Source organism: Girardinichthys multiradiatus, chromosome 6 (assembly GCF_021462225.1).
Source record: "Girardinichthys multiradiatus isolate DD_20200921_A chromosome 6, DD_fGirMul_XY1, whole genome shotgun sequence".
Classification (NCBI taxonomy): Eukaryota; Metazoa; Chordata; class Actinopteri; order Cyprinodontiformes; family Goodeidae; genus Girardinichthys; species Girardinichthys multiradiatus.
This window is the reverse complement of record NC_061799.1, coordinates 10,938,855-10,958,139: the sequence shown is the minus strand read 5'-3', so window position 1 is coordinate 10,958,139 and position 19,285 is coordinate 10,938,855. Positions and strand designations below refer to the sequence as shown.

The 19,285-nt window shown below is 39.7% G+C and overlaps 1 protein-coding gene across 1 annotated transcript in view; it reads left to right on the top strand.

Moving 5' to 3' along the window:
- LOC124870217 (probable G-protein coupled receptor 158) overlaps positions 1 to 19,285 on the top strand; it is a 134,122-nt gene that overhangs the window by 77,557 nt on the left and 37,280 nt on the right. The window contains exons 6-7 of the mRNA XM_047368769.1: positions 130 to 239; positions 5,948 to 6,186. Coding sequence (XP_047224725.1) covers positions 130 to 239; positions 5,948 to 6,186 — 349 coding nt within the window. The remainder of the gene's footprint in view (positions 1 to 129; positions 240 to 5,947; positions 6,187 to 19,285) is intronic.

The window sequence follows — 19,285 nt, the reverse complement described above, 5'->3', positions numbered from 1 at the left end:
CCCTCATACTGAACACTCCTTTTTTTGGTTAACCACAGAGGAATGTGATATGTGAGACTTTGCACTTACAAAAAAACAAAGGCAGCATAACACAACCCACATGGCTCATGTGTTTGTATCTCTCTGCAGGTGATGATCCTGTACTTCAATCCTAGTGTGTTTCGATGCATTCTCCTGAGGTGGGTTCGCCTCCTGGGATTTGCCATCATGTACGGCACCATCATCCTCAAGCTGTACAGGTATGGAGGTTAAGCAACAACAAGTGAGAGAACAAAGAGTGTAACCTGTATCTGAGATGGTTCTTTTTTCTAAGAATTCTTCTCATGGTGATATTAAATTGGAAGCAAAACCTAAAAATAGACAAACCCCACTTCTCACTTCATGTCTCCTATCCCACCATCTCCTTCACTCCTTTCTCCTTTCTCTTTTCAATAATTCAGTTCTCTCTCAAGATTGCATGCTTTCTTGCCCATAAGCACATTTAAATTTCACATCAGGTCTGATCTTTCTGCATCTTCCTGCTCAAGTATCCATTTTAACACAACCACAACCACACACACACACAGTCACCCTGGCTTCTGATCTTCAGCCTGGAGCCAGTATTACTGAGATGGGGTAAGGAGGTCAAAGATTGGGAAGAAAGTTCTCTTGGCAAAATTACCAATTAGATTTTTTTTGCAAGCTCAATGGATGGGAAGTGTGCCTCAGAGGCAAACTCTTACAGCCTGTGTGGTTCCATGTCAAATGAAACAGATGTGTCAAGGTCCAGACTGCGATTGATAAGTAAACTACACAGCGAATTATGTATTTTTCAAACTACAGTGCATTGTAAAGGTATTGACACCCCTTAAGGTTTTTCACATTTTGCCATATTACAGTCATGCACTTAAATGTAGTTTGGAAGTATTTTATGGAAGAAGAAGAAGACATTTTTATTTGGTAGGGACAGATACAATAAGCATAGATCATTATGCAAAATAATCTGATGCCTGTATCATAGTGCTATTAGCCATAGCTAATTTGCAGCACCTGTCCCTAGAAGGGCTTTAACAGTTAAAATAAATAAAAAGTAAAAATAATTACTATAAATGCAACCAGAAATGTCCAGAAACCAGTTAGTACTAATAAATTCACTGTAATAAAATTAACACATCCACTCAAGATCAAACAAATGTGCGCCTCATTTATACAGTTATGCATTTCATATGACATGGCCACACTGCTGCTGCTGTGTGAGCCAGGATTTTGCTTGTTTTTTGAGAGTGGACAGGCTAGTCAAAGTCTTAATATTAACAGGAAGACCATTCCACAGGTTGGTTCCTTTCACAGAAAAGAAATGTTTTGCAAAAGATGTTTTACAAAATGGAACTATATAGTTTCCACATGTAGCAACTCTCGTTGACCTAGAGGTGTCCAGTCTGTTAACAAATTTACAAAGTGGCTCAGGTGCAAGTCTAATCAAACATTTAAAAATCAACTTTATATAGGTAAGATTGACAAAATTCCCAAAATTGAAGAATTTGTATTTATTTAAGATGTGACAGTAATGAAATCGAATGGGCTTTTTATCAAAATTCCTATTATAAAGCCTTTCGATAGGCTTTAAGGTAGTTTGACTGGTCTGAGACCAAACAGCAGTGCAGTACGACAGATGTGACAGGATCACTGTATTCAAAAAGACATGAGCACATTCTAATGTCAGACAGCTCCTGATCATTCTGAAACTGTTCATATTCGCCTTCATTGTTCTTACAATGCTTTTAATGTGACTTTTGAAATTTAACTGAGGATCTAATATTACTCCTAAATATTTTTCTTGTTCTACCTGTTCAATTAGTTCTCCAATTATTCTGATGTTTAGATTGTTTGTTGGCTGAGTTATTTGTATAGAGAAATACAGTACATAGATATGGTTTTCTTCAAGTTTAATGTCAAATAGGATTTGTTTAACCAATACAATACTTTCTCTAGACTTTTGGTCAATGTGCTGCTGACAGCTGAAGGGTTTTTACCAGGCACATAAACAACAGTGTCATCAGCGTACATCTGAAGGCTAACTTCAGGACACACTTCAGGCAAGTCATTCACATACAGGCTGAAGAGAATTGGCCCCAGTATGGTTCCCTGAGGAATTCCGGTTTTAATTTCACATGGAGCAGATTTTACATGATTAATAACTACACATTGTTCTCGGCACTGCAGATATGACTTAAACCATGATAGTGCCTGATGTGACATATTAAAAGATGACAATTTTGAAATAAGACGACTGTGGTGTACAGTATCAAATGCCTTCTTTAAGTCCAGGAATACTGTACCCAAAATGTTTCCTTTGTCAAGCGACTGCACAATGCTTGCCAATAATGCGCAGATAGCCGATTCAGTAGAATGGTTTTGTCTAAAACCATATTGTTTAGGGTGTATATACTGGTGTGTTTCTAAATATTGAGTTAGTTGTTCTGAAACTATTTTTTCTAATATTTTTGACATCACTGGAACTAGACTTATTGGTCGATAGTTACTGACATCTGTGGTATTCCCGGACTTAAAGATGGGTTTAACTAATGCTTTTTTCCTATCATCTGGAAATGTTCCAGTTTTAACAGAAACATTTATAATGTGGGTCAAAGGCTGGATTAGAGTGTGAACGTACTTTTTTAGGAATGCTGCATCTATGCTATACATGTCTTTAGATAGAGTGGTATTCAGATCTGCAATAGCTTTCAAGACCGTTGCCTGATCCACTTCTCCAATTTTGAAAGAATTCTCATCTGATGCTGATATATTTAAATTATTACTACTAAGCTCATCATCTGAACATTTAGAAGCAAGATCTTGTACAGATTTAATGAAATATTGATTGAAAGTGTTTGCAACTTCAACCGATTCTGATATTTTTTTCTTCAAATTTCAATTCATATTAGTTATTTGTATTTGCATTAGGTTTGGTTAAACTATTTATTTTTTTCCACATTGTTTTATAATTTCCTTTGGATTCAGTTAGAATTTTTGTATAATAGTTAGCTTTTGAGTTGCGTACTTCTTTTACTACTTGATTTTGTAAACCTTTAAATATCCTCAGGTCTGTGTCATATCTGGTCTTAAGATATGTTTTTATGGCAAAGTCCCTTTTTTTAATTAGTTGTCGCACTGCCTCACTTACCCATGGAAGCCGTCTTTTTCTCTGTGGCCTTTTACATGGTTTTAAAAACGTATCTAAAACATTACTCATTATAGAATTAAATATATTGCATAGAATGACACAGCGTTGGGCATAATTGTGAAGAGTAAAAAAAGTTATATCTGGATAAAAAAATACTTCTTACAAAGAAGAGTTTGTAAAAAGTAGTGTCCATTTGTATTCAGCCCCTTTTACTCCAATAATCCTAAATTAAATCAATTGGAACTAAATCCAGCTATTCTGTGAAGATCTCAGAGGATTGTTAGTGACCAAACAGGATCATGAAGATCAAAGAACACAGCAGACAGGTCAGAGAGAAAGTTGTTTGAAGTTTAAAGGGGACATATCATGCTTTTAAATCCTTCTTTTTCACACTTTAATCATTCAGTTGTAGTCTATATAAAGTGAAACTGCATTGCTTTGGTCTGAACCCCTTATTGTTATAGCTCCACAGGCTTCACTTTTACCCCTGTTCTGAGATGCGTCTGAGAGCAATTTATTTTTGGTGCGGTCTCTTTAAATGCTATTGAGGCACTTCATACCCACCCCCTCCAGGTCAAAGAGCGGTCCACTCCACCCTGTTCAGCCATTTTTGCCGTTCGATAACAATTATCTAGCTGTGCAGAAACAAGACAAAAAGGCAAAAACAATGTAACACCGTTAATGTAATATTCAAAACATGCAGTATGGTTCTGTCCTCAAAGAGCTAAAAGCAGCACACAACTCCAACATAAGAAGGCACGATGCTACTGCTATCAAAACAATGGCCAGGATGTCATATCAACACACAATAAATTCATGTTTAAAATAAAGTTTGTTGTCATTTTTGCGTTATTTGCAGCTTACCGCTTTGCTGTGTCCATCGTTTTCATAGACAGAAGGAACTGACCCCTTAATCAAATGAAGTCTTTTAGCAAATCCTTCTTGATACTGGCAGAGATTGATGCACTCGTCCTTGAAGTGGGGTAATAGGAATTTCCGTAAAAGATGATATAGAAAGCTTAATGAACTGAAAAATATGACCTAACCAGAATGTAAAAAAATCTCTGCAACACCTGGAGAGACTAAATTAAACTTTTCTGCCCTCCTACAGACTCCAAGTACACAACAAAATGTATTTAAAAGTTTAAAAAGTGGATTTTGTATGATATCTCCCCTTTTAAGCAGGGTATAAAACACAATGTATAAAGTTTTGAACATCTCAGGAGCACTGTTCAATCCATCATCCTAAAATTGGAAATGGAACAGTAAAATTGCAAACACACCAAGATACTGAAGTCCCCTTAGCTGACAGGCAAAGAGAATGTTGGGCAGAGAAGCTTCGAGGAGATTCATGGGAACTCTGGAGGAGCTGAAGGGATTTACAGCTGATGTAGGAGAATCTATCAACAGGGAACCATTAGCTTTACACTCTACAAATCTGGCCTATGTGGAAAAGCGGCAAGCAGAAAGCATGTATTTGAAAGAAAGTTGTAAGAAGCTCTGTTTGCAGTTTGCTACAAGCAATGTACAGAGCAAACAGCCCATTTCTGATAATAGCTTGCAAATAAACATGTAACCAAAAATCCACCAGATCACTTTTTCCTTTAATTTCATACAAGTTGATTTGCTAAGATTATGGTCCATGTTTGCTTTCAGACCATACAGTTGGGATAAATCGTGTATGGGAATGTTTCATTGGGAAATCCCCACAGGGGATTGTTGCTTATCATCCTCAACACGTCTTTATTGGCAGAGATTTTGCTGATAAAAACGTATTTTTCAGATCAGACGCTGAAAAATTATGCAGTGTCTCTGCATTGGAATACAATAGAATGGTTAATATCAAAGGATCTCCATGTATTAGAATAACCCAGTCGAACAACACACCAAAATCCAGTTAAGAATCTGTGCCAGGACCTAAAAATTGATGTTCACAGGTGATTTCTAACCAATCCAACTAAGTTTGAGTTATTTTGCGAATAAGAATTGGCCATAATTTCATTTTCTTGATGTGCAAAGGTGGTAGAGACAAACTCCAAAAGACTTGCAGCAAAATTTGCAGCAAAAGGTAGTTTTGCAAAAATATTGATTCAAGAAGGCTGAATACAAATAAATGCATGCCAAATTTTGAGGTTTTCACTCATTTGTAATACATTTTGTACAAATATTGATTCCACTCTGCAATTATGCACAATTTTGTGTTGGTAAATCACATAAGATCCCAATAAAATACAGTAAAGTATGTGGCTGTCACATGACAAAAGTTCAAGGGGTATTAATAGTTTTGCAAGGCAGTGTACAGCCTACTCCAGCTTTTCCAGTGATTTGCTGCATTAATTGTTTTTCTTTTTCAATTTAAACTACAGACATGGCTCCTTATAAATCAAACACCCTGACATTGTTGCAAACAAATTGGTTAACAAATTCATAATTAAAAACACCAGAGGTTCAGATTGTTGCGTTTTATATTTTACTAAGAAAAACATTTCTTCATTTTGTTTTCCCTTTCATGCCCTGCAACAGCATAGTAGGTCTGATAGATTCAATTCAATTCAATTCAAAAATACTTTATTAATCCCAAAGGGAAATTAAATCCCAAAGCGAAATTAAATAGACATAAAAAAATGAAACTGAAATGAATATATTTCTATTCATGTGGGAATGTTAAGCAATAATCAAATAACACATGGACAAGTAAAATGTAAATGTCAGAGAAAACAGCTATATCTCAGCTTTGATGATCACTGGAATATAATCTCTTTCCCTCCCCTTGCATTCCTTCAGGGTGCTAAAGGTGTTCCTGTCCCGCACGGCCCAGAGGACGCCATACATGACCAGCTGGCGTGTCCTACGGCTGCTGGCGGTGATTGTCCTTATTGTGCTGTGGTTCCTGGTGGCTTGGACCTCTGCTGTGTGCCAGAGCCCAGAGCTGAGTCGGAGTCTTATAGTCGTAGGCTTCACCCCTGAGGGACTGCAGTTCAGTATGTGCCTGTTGGACCGATGGGACTACATGATGGCAGTGGGTGAGTGTGGGTGTTTTGCAGTTTCTGGTCTATGTTTAAGAGCTGTCTGGTCAAGAGGTTGCAGGTTGAGGAGTGATGAAAGTCATGGATTTGGATAAAATCTGTGACCCTAACTAGAAATCTCTTCCATTCTTGCTGTTTTTCGTATCTCTTTTGGCTCAATGTAAAACATTTCCCTTTCAAATAACTGACCACCGTTTATGCCCAAACCACAAAAATTATAATCTTGTTACTTTACAAACGTTTGCTTTTTCGTGGAAATGTAACTTAGAGGTGAGCAGTATAAATCTAATAGAAAAAAATCAGGGGCATTTTGGGTTTGCAAGGTCACCATTGAAGCCCCATTTTATCGTACCCGAGTCCATCGCTGGACCACTGGTAACTTTTTTAGCTGCTATGAGGATACGGTTAATGCCCCAGACAACTGGTATGGGGAAGACAAGTAATCCTATTTCAAAGTTGCTCGGATAAGTTTGTGAAGAATGGATACAAAGGACTTATCCAAATAAGGTCTCTCAGGTTTTAAAAATTAACCGACAATTTTAAAATTATGCTGTGTGAACCAGGCATAAGTAGCTCTTGAGTTAACCACTTCCTTTCCACTTCTCTTCCAATATTTATTCACTGGTGCTGAGCCTGATGGTGAGTGGAGATTCAAATTTCAGGATAACATTCAAAAAGTTATTTTTTTTTTCAGGGTTTCTATGTGTCTACTTTAATAATGCCAACACATTCTCTTTAGAGGTACAATAGAGGCCAGATTATTGCTTCTCCCAGTAGGTAGCTGGTGAAGTTGTAGGTTGGTTAACGAACTGGGCCTTTTCTTTACTTTTCAATGCTCAGTGGTCTTGTCCTTAGTAGTTTGCTGAAGGATTTTCAAAGGTTTCTTGTGAGCTCATTGTCCCTACCCTTAACATGAGTGCTGTTTGTTTTGCCCTTTTAAGGTTCTTGATCTCTTTCCTTAAAACAGATGAAGATAGTGGGATTTGTTTGTTTGTAGTCCTACCATCATGTTGACATTTCTGTTGGGTTATGGTACTTTGGACCTGACACTGTTTCCACCTTTGCAGTTTTAGTTGAAAGCAGAAACTACTGTAAGAGGTTTTTCATAATAAATCAATTTGGGGATGTTTTATGTCTGCCTTGACAACCAACTATTTATTTTCTTTAATATAGTCATTGTCTGCTGTAATGAGGCGTGGTTATATAACTAGAATAATGATACAAAATCTTGTGTGTTAGGATTTATGATTATTGATTATAAATATTTATCAAAATTATAATTAAAAATCAGAATTAGAAGAAATAAATTCTAACCAAAAATAATTTCCTACGAATAAAGATCAGACAAACACTGTGGTGGTGTGATTATTGGGCTGACAGCACTTAATAATTACCATTAGTTAATTATCATTAATAATTAATAATTATTGACCAAAACCATGACAAATGTCACTGTGTTATCAACCATTTCATTGAATGGTGGGATTCGAACCTTCTCTTGACAGATAATCACTCTTACACAAAATAAACACAAACACTGTCTCTTTATCTTTGTGAAAATTTATTAAACCAATAGTCCCTCTTATAATGAAACTATTCTGGTCCAACAACGTTCACCTAACTAAGCATGCACTACTACTTCTATAAAAAGCGTATACTAATAATCAAAAATAAGAATATGTAGGAGGGTAGATGGAGATCAAACCAGCAGTTTAGGGACAAATGAAATAACTTGGAAAGACGATCAAAAACCACTACGCTGTGAAGCCTTTCTCCGTGTGTGTGTTTTGGCAGCAACTATCAGCTGGTAGAACGGTAGGGCTATGCTCCCTTAGCCACTAGCAGCTGATAGCCCTAAATCTCGAACAAAGGGTCTAAAACTCTGAGGCGGGAGATCGGTGAAAAACCTAAGGGGTGATAATGATGGAACGAACAATGGAGTGGCCAGGCCAAGTGGTCCAGACTGCAGTCTGTTCCGAAAGAAAAACTTCCAAAGTTCAACTTTAACTCCTGACTGATTGGCAATCAGCAGGACGAATGCACCCAAACTGTGCTTCCACTGTATTCAACCAGCAAATCAAAACAGTTTCGGCATAAAACACTTCAATCAATATTGCCTGCAACAAGTTAATACCTTGGATTAACTAATGGTGGTCCTAATTCACCTTAACTATGCCTCACCCTGCCCAGACATCTAAATATATATACCTATCCGATTCAGTATAAAAATGAACGAAATTACTTTGACTTTGATTTCTTTTCTTCACCGGCATGGGTCGTAGATTTGAAGTACAACAAGGGGGAAACCAGTGTCACGCATCCGTGATCAACTCAAAAAGGTTTCTCTCCTTGTTCTGTCCTTAATATTTCTGATATATATATATATATATATGTTGATTTAGTCTTAGTTATTAAATGAAGTCTTTTACTTTGAATGTTTGTTTGGGCCCTGTCAAAGGAAGTCAGCCATTTTATATATTTTCTTAGCAAGACACACGTGAGGAAGTTTATCCTGTAATATCTGTTTGCTGTTAATGTTATCGACGCCTTCGTCTGTAATTTATTACTAATATTTAGAAGAAGTATATCAATTAAGGCTTATTTGTGGGCAATATTTTCAATAATAAGGAAGGGATGAAATAAAAATATGTGATAATGAAATGTATGTTAGCGAAGGGATGAATTAACTCAGAGCCCTTCTGTCTCCTGCTCCATATCCCTTTCTTTATAGAGCGATGTCTCAAAGAAAAGTATTTGGCATACTTACTCACAAAGGAATAGAATTTTTTCAGTTCTTTCTCTCTGTGTCTGTATGCACAAGACAAAAGGGATTTTTCAGTAGAATGTCAATGCAGTTTTTGCATCCTTGTACCTGAGATATAAATCATCAGATCATGCCATTAAGGTATATCTTAAAGAAAGGCGTCATTGACTGGGGTTATTATTGTCCTTGCCAGGGTGCATACTTAGCACAGTCACAAAAATCTAGGCAGCCTGTGGACATCCATAAAGAGCTTCAGCAGACCCGTGTTTGTGGGTACGGAATACGGATGAAAAATGTACTTTAACTGTGCAGGTGAGTGGACAGTAAAGCAGACTAGGGGATATGAATTGTGGCTTAGGCTCTAGTGCCAGCAAGACAAAGGCTTTTGTTAAGAGATCATACTTCTAGTAATGTCAGTCATTTGTCTTTTTATAGGTTTTCTAGACTTTTTCCTACTAACATATTGCAAACATGATTGTCCTCACTTGTAATGCGTAGGTGATAATCTCAATATCCAATGTGCATTAAACACATAGACACACTTATAGATAACAAACAATTTAGTTTTTTAACTTCTTCAAATATCCTGCAAGGCTTTACAAATGAGTGTCTTTTGTTCAAATGTAGCAGATGACAGTATTCACAGGCAACAGCCAGTAGCATCGTGACTTTCTCTAAATGAGATAAACCTCTCAACTTTCATATGCTTCCTTTTGTAGATAAAAAAAGCTTCTTATTTAAGTAAGACTCAAAGGCCTCTTAAACAGACTGCCTATTTCTCAGCAGACTATTCAATCTGAGCTGCACTGGTAATCAGGACGTTGGGCCCAGTCACCTCTCATACAACTGTTTTTTTGTAGCCGTTTCTGTCTGTGTGCACATTCAGTCGCGCCAGAAAAGCACTTCCATGCAGGGCGTTGCTGGTTTCGGCGGGTCGTACACTTCCCATTTTCTGTAACATTTAGTGAATTTAGTGAATGGCACACGACAAACAGGAAGAACATCAAGGTAGAGTCTGAAAGCCCGTCTGCTTTTACGAGCACATGCACAGCTCAATATAAACACAAAATGAATTATTATTCATAAATGAACTAATTTATGTTAGACAGACTTGCAAAAAGGGCTACAAAGTTACAATTTTGGGGCTAAACTTTGTAGTTAGTGCTGTATTAGGAATGTGCTTCTTCTTCAGACTCTTCATCTACTATCAGATGTTAAATACAGATTTCTTTGTCCACTGTTTTTTTTTGGGCGTTTCTGTGGCTATGTCACAGCACCACCAATGGGCCCGGCTGACATACTACAGCATTTGTTATTGGTGCTGCGGGCACTCATGTGCACGCACATTGTTTCTATATAATTTTTGAAACAATGCCATTAGTTTCAACTCCTAACCGAAGGCATAAATTTGCCTGAAGATGAAGGATGCAGAATGGAAAGCCAAAAGAGGTGGTGCTGTAGCTTCATCCTCTGCAGCAACAGAAGTTGGTCAGCATCATTGTTAGGCCAGAATTTGTTTTCCAACTTTGTTATCATGTTTAGATAGGTAATTCAAATGGACTGCCACAACATTATTGTGCTAAAATGTATGCATACATGTAGTTTCATGCAACACAGATATAAACTGTGGCTCAAATTAAGTATGTAAATGTACGGATAATACTTTATGATTAACATTAGTATAAAACATAAACATGATTACAGTGAAATGATTGTGGCATTTAGCATCAGCAATTATCAGTAATATAGCCAACTTTAAACCTTTAAAATACAATAAACACAATAAACAAATGGATCATTAGTTTAAGTGTTTGGCAGGGACTTTCCAAGTATGTATGGTTGTAATTATGAATATATTATTTAATATTAATACTTTAATATTTTATTAAATAATAATTCCGTCTATGAAGGGTTGTCCTGTCAATACCAGCCCAATAAAGTGGTGGTATTAGGACAAAATTGAAAGGGATGAGCCAAGCTCTGACATTACTGAACAGCAAAACTCTGTACACACACAGAATGAATCACACAATTTCTTAAAATTTATTACCAAAAATAAGTCAACACAAAGTCAAACATATTTCAATCAACAAACTCTTTCCTATGCTAAAACAACCCAACTTAAATACCAAGCAGAATGAAAGAATAAGGAAGACTAAATGCTATGTACAGTATAAACAAGTGAATCAAAGATGGTTGAAAACCATGACCAAAATAGTGATGCAACATTACCACGCAATGTTATTTATGTTTGATAACCAAGGATTATCTTGAAAAATCTGGAAATTAAGTTAAGTTAGTCTTGGAACTTAATTAGGCAATAATTGGTATACATTCAAACAACCATTCACAATGCAAGATCAGATAAAACATTATTTTAATAAAATTAATTTTAAAGAATGATTTGTTGAATAAAATCAACCTTCTGGATGACTAATTCTCAACAGTGTTTAAATATCTGCCTTTAGTTAGTAAAATAATACTTAAGGAAATATTATTTTCAATAAGAAACAAACCTTTTGGATAAATGGATCTTAATCATGTTTAATTAGCTGCCTTTATTTATTAAAATAATATTTAAGGAAATATTACTTTGAATAAGAACCAAACATTTTGGAAAAATTGGTCTTAACGTTGTTTAATTAGTTATCACGTCTAGTACAAAAACATTTAAGGAAATATTTTGAATGAGGACCAACAACCTTTCTGGGTAAATGATCTGTAGCTGTTTAGTTAGTTATCAAGTTTAGTAAAATAATATTTAGGGAAATAATATTTTCTAGACTGGAAACTAACAACCTTTCTGGGTAAATGATCTTCAGATGACTCATAAAGTGGGAGAGCATGTGTTCTTAGCTGTTAGCGGTTGGAGCTAACAAAGAAATGTATAGCTTGTCATTAGAATCAAACACATACCTTTTTAAAATACTACTAATAAAAGGGTTGAAATGCATAAGCGTGGGCGGCGCGTTGTGGCCGATCTTCTGTGTTTAAAACCCACCCTTTAAATAAAGTTTATCTTAACTTTAAACACAGAACACATTCTTATCTAAATGCTAGTCTGCTAGCACTTACTGTAGCTGAATTTCTCAATACAATCAAAAACAAATGTCATTAAACAAACATTATTTCGATTATTTAACTCTAAACTAATCTTCTCTGCCAAAACACTACCTTTTACGTGGACCGTGCTGAAAATAATCTGTCCTGGGCGTTAAGGAAAAACATCCAGGTGTGGGTAAACAAAGGGTTAGCTTGCAGCTAACCTCCGTAGCTGTGGGGAAGGGCTGAACCATACGACAAAGGCAAGCTCTGCACCTTGACTGGCCACAATGCTGCGGGGTAGCTCTCACTACCTGGACGTGCACACCGGAAGGCGTGCAATGCGGTCCCAGCCTTCTTTTCTAGGCCGCGGGGAAATCCGCTTTGATTAGGGTTGCTTCTGGAGGCCTCAAAAGAAAAGTCAAGTGTCTCTTTAAACCCTTTATATGAATGAATGATGATTACTCGAAAAGCAAATCGTTACTTAACTTCTTTGCGATCACTACAATCAACTTCATGTGATCATAATTGCTTTTGGATCCAAGTTGAAGAGTCATGTCTGCTTGCCAACAAGGAAACATACACATGTTTTGTGCCTCTCCTGTCCGGTTCCCGTCTGGAATCCGCATGGAATGAGATCTGTTTGTTGGAACTTGGGGTTTTTATTCAAACAGTGATGTCACGGGAGAAGTCCGCTGTTACTACTCCTGGCTGAGTTAGAAGTAGGTTACTGTGATTTATTTTAAAAATTCCAGAAAAGATCAAACTGGCCTTTAAATGTTGTAATCCATGGCTGGACCCAACAGTATATACAGTGTTTAAATATTTGCTATTTGTCTTTTAACAAATGGCATTATTTTTATTTTCTAAAGATTGTGCATAAAGAATTATACAACACTTTTTTACAGTTTTTTAAAAATTTGGTAAAATTGTTTACCATCTTATTACCAAAGTACACACATATTGAGTGTGAAAGAAAGTGTGGCAAAAATAATTCTCAACTTATACCTTTCATCCTGAATCCATTCTTTCTTGTAATAAATTGCAAGAATTACTGGTGATGATCCAGATGGCCTTCAGTGTGTGCTACTGTACAGCCTCTTCAGTGACAGATTCTTGAAGCAAGAGGCAGCGATGCACGCCTTACTGAAGCCAGTCTGACAGCAGGGGAGACTAATCCTGTTTGGAAAGAGGGAAACGATAAATCCCTGAGAGATCACCCTGAAAACTGACAGACAGGCAGACTGGGAAAGTGAAAGTGGCAGGGAAAGAAAGGGGAGAGTGTTCGAAGTATGCTGCTTGCGGGTTGTGGCCAACGATGCAACACGAGGTTTTTCCTCCAACAGAACTTCAGAAGGAGAGATGGAGAAGGACGAGCATGTGGAGGGAGGACAGCTAAGGTTACTGTGGAGATGCGACAGAGGAACAGCATCTACAGAAAAAATTTGTGTGTGTTGCTGTGAAGCAGTGACATCTTCAAACAGACGCACACACTGATTGAAACACACACAGGAATCCCTGGCTGTTTCTTTGAATTTGTGTAGACAAGCCAGGAAATGAGGGAGCCCTGCTGTTTGCTCTAACAGCTGGAGAGAACATGCTGCTGAGGCTGCTCTGAAAGACGGGGAGCACCTCATAAAGAAGCTCTGGAGCCTTTTGAAAAAATGCTGCGTGCAATGCCTTTTTCTCTTTTCTTTTTTTCCCCCTACTTTTAATGTTGACAAGTGTAGAAAAAACTCTTCGTGAAAAAAATGTAGCACAATAAACAGCAAAGAGCTACTGTAAAACATTATGAATAATGGATAATAACTGGTAATAAACAAGTAATTTATTTTTACCTGTACAATGATGCAATGATTATTTCTTCCTGTATTAGCTCTTTATAATTCTCGTGTAGTTAGTGATGATCTAAAGACTATGCATGCTCCTAATTATTATTTCAAAAAACTATTCAGACATATACCAATATACTGTATTATTTTTCAGAGTTCTTGATCCTTTTTTTCTATATGCAAAAATGAAACAAAAAAAAAGCTTATCCACTGAATCACTTTTGAACCTCATTGGAAACCTTCATTAAAAGGGTTTGCAAAATTAAATTTACATTTAATTTAAATTTGTTTCTGCCGGTGAAAGATGATGCATTATGTTTGTGTCTTTCTTTGAAGATTATATTTTATTGATCTACGACATAATTTCACAGTACAGAGACGGAGTCCACTGCTTCACACACTAAAATAATTACTTCAGGTTTTTGATACTTTAATTTCATTAGGTGATAACGAGTTATCTGCAGGCTCCATGAGGAGAACAAACACTGCTGTCATCGGATGAGGATTCATTTCTAATTCCTTATTGTTTTATAAGACCACTTCATGGAAAAAATTTTAAAAATTTTAAGCAGAATCTTGCTGTGTGCTGTCATACAGATGACTAGTCATACCCCTTAAACTTTTTCATCTCCCTAACCTCCAGTGTCAATGTCTTTTGGGATTTTTTGCATAAACCAACACAAAGAAGCACATAACTCTGAATTGAAAGAAAATAAAACAAGCTAAGTGTAGTGCAATTTGCCCTCAACCTTCTTTACGCTGATACCCCTGAGTAAATCCAGTGCAACCAATTGCCTTTAGTTACCTTAATAGCTAACTACAGTCCAACTATGTGTAAATTAATCTCAGCATAAATCCAGCTGCTCTGTCAAGGATTTGGAGTTTTGTTAGAAAACATTAGTGGCCCCGCTTTGATGGAGGGGCTGGCCAGCTGGACTGCTTCATGGCCATGCGGGGGTGCCCCCGAGTTTGGGGGTGGGGTTGGCAGGGTGCCCGGTAACTGGGGCCGCCGTGGCCTTCTTTCCATGGCTTCCTTCTGTGGTCCTGGCCCTGGCCCGGGGTCGGGCGCTGGGCTGCGGTTGGGTAGGTGGGGCGGCAGAGCATGTCTTGTGACTGCACCGGGACGGCTGGCGGGGTGTGCTTGGCCTGGAGCGGTTGGCCTGCATGGCCCAGGTCCCCGGCCGGTGCATGTATCCCTCTCGTGGACTGGTGGGCTGGGGCTGCTGGCACTGTCTGGGGGTGTAGGGCGGGCTTGGAGGTGTCCTGCTCTGCTGGCTGTCTTGTCCGAGGGGGGATCGGGGCGGTGGACTGGGGGGGGGCGTGGAGGGGCTGCGGCCTGTGGGGTGGAGGGGTTGTGTCCACTTCTAGGGCGTGGGGTCACTGGCGTTTGGATCGGCTGGGCGGCGATGGTGGAGCTGAGCTGGATAGTGTTTCTCCCTGGGCGGTCGTTGCAGTGGCAGTGATGTAGAGTTTTTTGTTGCTGAGGGGTCGTGGTGGGGTCACTGGCCCTGGGTGCCTGCCGCTGGCCGGGGACCTCTTGGTGGATGAGTTTGTCCCATCATGGTGTGGGGTCGGGGTCCGGTTGTGGGTGCGGTGCTGGATGGGGTGTGCCCTGTTGCGCCGGTGGGCGGGGGTAGCGTTGCGCAGGGCCTTTGCGGCGCGCTGTGTGGTGGGGAGCGGGGTGCGGCGGGGGTTCTTAGAGCGGGGCTGTGTGTGGAGCTTGCGCTGTGTGGGTGTAGCTTCATCGGCTTCTCGGCCACGGAGTTCACCTGTGGGGGTGTGCCCCTGTGGGGGTGGGGATTCGTGCCATTTGGATTTGGGGGGATGTGTTCGATATCGGTGTCCTTGTTGGGGGTGGCCCTGTGGGGAGGTTCTTGTTGGGGTTCACTGGGGGTGGGAGACTCATGGGGTTGGGATCGGAGCTCGTTGGGGGGTCGGGACTGCTCCATCCTGGGGCGGCTCCAGTTGGCGGGTTGCTTTGGGCCATGTGGACCCCTCTTTTGTACATAGCCCCCTCTCCGGAGGTGGATGGGGGTTGTTGGGGACTGGGTTCGGGGCAGGGGGCGGGAACTGGGCCTGGGTCACCCGGGTCGGGCCAGTACCGGCGCTGTCTGCCTGCCTCTGCCCCAGGAGGGAAGGGTACCACCTCCTTGGTCCGGGGGCTGGTTGCCCCGATGGGGTGCTTTGGTGTGGGCTGGCTCACTCCCGGTGTCTGCTTGCCGGGGCCTGGCCCCCTGGGCTCTGTCGGGCCTCTACTTGGGAGGTGGTGTGTCCCGGGGTCTTGGGCCTCTGGGTCCATGGCTGGATCTGCTCGAGCGTGGACGGCTGCCGGCGGGGCCTGTGGACTCGTCGCTGCAGCTCCTTGGGGCTTCTGCACTGTCGCTGCTGGGTGGTTCCCCTGGGACTCTCCACTGCTCTTCTCTGGGGGGGGTTGCGGTAGTCCCGGCGGTGGTTTTCCTGGGGTTCCTGTGCTTTGGGGGGCCTTTAGATGTCTGTGACTCAGATCTCCTCAGTATCCGTCCAGGGACCATGGGGCAGGCCTGTGGGTCCTCACACTCGCTATTGCATATTTTTGTGGAGAAACCTTGTATACAAAAGCGCGTCCACACCCATACTCACAGGTGTTAAGCTTCAGGTGTTGACAGATACACAGATGTTCTATTTTGGGCTGCACCTCTCACTAAGTACATTTTACATTCAGAATTACCGTGTACTATTTTGTAAAAAAAAAAAAACAGCTGCAGGTGTATAAGCAAGCAGGGTGTAATCTTGTATTCTCTTTATCCTTCTTTCTCTCCTCCACTCTTTCCTCCTTTTGTCCCCTTTTTCCCCATCTCTCTCGTTTTTGAGCTTCTTTTTTCCTTTTCATTTCAGTCTCCGTGTCCGTAACAATTGAAATATTCCCAAATAAGTTTATAATAAAGTTTCTTCTATAAATATCAAGCAGAGCTTTAAAGCATTAGCTGTGATGCTCTGCTTGTGAAAGTAAATCTGTTGGGCAATTTCTTGGCACTCAGACAACAATTCTGAACGATACTCTGCCGGACAGGACACGGTAAAAAAAAAAGAAAACATTAGTGAACAAACAGAATCATGGAAAGCAAGAAACACGACAGCTATGTCTGGAGTAAACCTGTAGAGGTTTAAATAAGGTATAGGTCATAAAAAACATACTATGCTTTAAACATCCCAGAGCAGAGTTCAATCCATCAACAGAAAATTGAAAGGGTATGACACAATTGCAAACTTTTCCAAACACTGTCCATATCTAAACTGACTGGCTGGACAAGGAGAACATAAGCCAGAGAAACAGCTATAATGTCCATGGTAACTCTGAAGTAGCTGCAAAGGTGTGCAGGGGGCTCTGTTTAAAGGAGATCTGAAGAAGCCTCTGACTGAAGACACTCTGTTGTCACTGACAGTCTCATGAAGAGGATGCTCAGGGTTCTACTTGATGCTCTTCATTTTATGAAGTACGCTTCTTTGCACAATGATCTCCAGAGGTTCCAGAGGAGTCCACAGAACAGAGCCAGCCTTCTTTATCAGATTGTTGAGCATTTTAAAGTCAATGGCTCTGATGTTGCTACCCTAGCAGAAGACTTGAGAATAGGGTGGAAGTTCCTCTTAAAATGGCCCAGTCAAAGTCCAGACCTAAATCTAAGGTGAAATCTGTGGCAACATTTTAGAATTACTGTTAATATATGCTCTCTATCTAATATGACTAATTTTGAACTGTTTTGCAAAGAATGGCCAGGTTTCTGTGTCTAAATGAACAAACATGGGAGAGGCATATATCAGAATACCTCTATAAAGTCTTGACTTAAATGCAAAATCCCCCAAGTATGCACTACTTTGTGTTGTTGTCTCTCTTAAAATCCCAATAAAATACACTGATGTTTGTGGTTGTAATGTGACCAAATGTGGAAAGAGGTGTGAATACCTTTTCAATGCACCGTAATGGTGATTTACAGTTGAACTTACATACCTCACATGTAAATGAACATTTCTGGGGTATCATAGTGCATATTTGAAAACTACCCTCCTCGCTAACACAGTAATACATTTACAGTATTCCTGCAGTACTTCATGCTTAGCCACTCAAATAATATATCCAATAGCAAAACCTTATCTTTCTAATTCAAAAGATATTATAAGCAGAATGTATAAAATGTTTTCCTAAAGGGTAGACATTGCCAGAGCTTTCACAAAGATGACCATTTTATGGAGAGAGTTAAAGGCAGGTAAAGACACAGTACGCCTGCAGCCACAGCACACAGTACAGAGTATTGTATAAAATATGGACTCTAATGGAAAAGCCTTCTTCCTGTTTGGTCCTAAGGTGCATCCTGGGAATAGTTAACAGAGAATGTTCTAAAGAAAGCAGTACGTGGGAGGGCATATAACAGCTCTAAGATGTTTTCTTATATTTATTTATTTCTGTGGCAAACAATTTAATACCCTAAAAGTGAATGTTAACCTTTACAAGTGTACAACATCTGATAGGGACACAATGAAGGCATCATCAAATGTCAATTTGCAGTGCATGTTTTCTCCAAGGCACCAAAAAAAAAGTTAGGACACCCCATAACAGCAAGTGTTTTCTATGTTTTCTATATACATACATAGACAAAGATACAGTGGGGAGAACAACCATTTGATACACTGCTGATTTTGCATGTTTTCCCACCTGCAAAGCATGTAGAAAAGTTTAACAAGTTTATTTTGACAGGTAATGGATGTTGAACTGGAACTGGAGGCACATCATTGTACGGGAAAGGAGGACAGGTAAGTTCTCTGGAGACAAATGGGGTTACTGGGAACTGGAGCAAGATCTTTAGCTTACTGTTTGATGAACAGAGGTTGGCGTGGAGGAATGATGCGGAGCCTGGGAGAACTGAACAGACGCTGCTGCAGAAACGGTGAATAATACAGGATGACGGTGAGTACTCTGCTGAGGCTTTGGTGAGTATGGGCAGTTGAATAATCTGGATCAATTTAACTGAGATGATGTTACCTGGTGAGCCTTTGGTGAACAATTGGTGGAGGGTTCGCAGGGTTCGCTTGCCTGGCGGAGTTGGTATTGAGCTGTCAGCTGGAGATTGAACCAAACTGGGTTTCTTCTGAGGTTTGAGTACTTAGGCTGAGGCAGGTTCCAAAACTGAGGACTTAGAGCCAGAGCTGAAGGTCGCAAGAATGTGAGACCAGGACTTGAGGTTTCCAAAGAGGTTAACACTCAGGCACTGGAGTGCTGACAGCTCCACCATCTTATACTCCTCCAGGTTGATAGAAATGAGGAACACCTGCTACCCTCCACACCGGAGGATCTCGGTGGCATGTAGTGGTGGGTAAGTGTTAGCAGCAGGTAAAAAACAACACATGAAAAACTCCTAGACTCTGACAATGACATAAGTATTTGATACATCAGAAAAACAAAACTTAATATTTGGGACAGAAACCT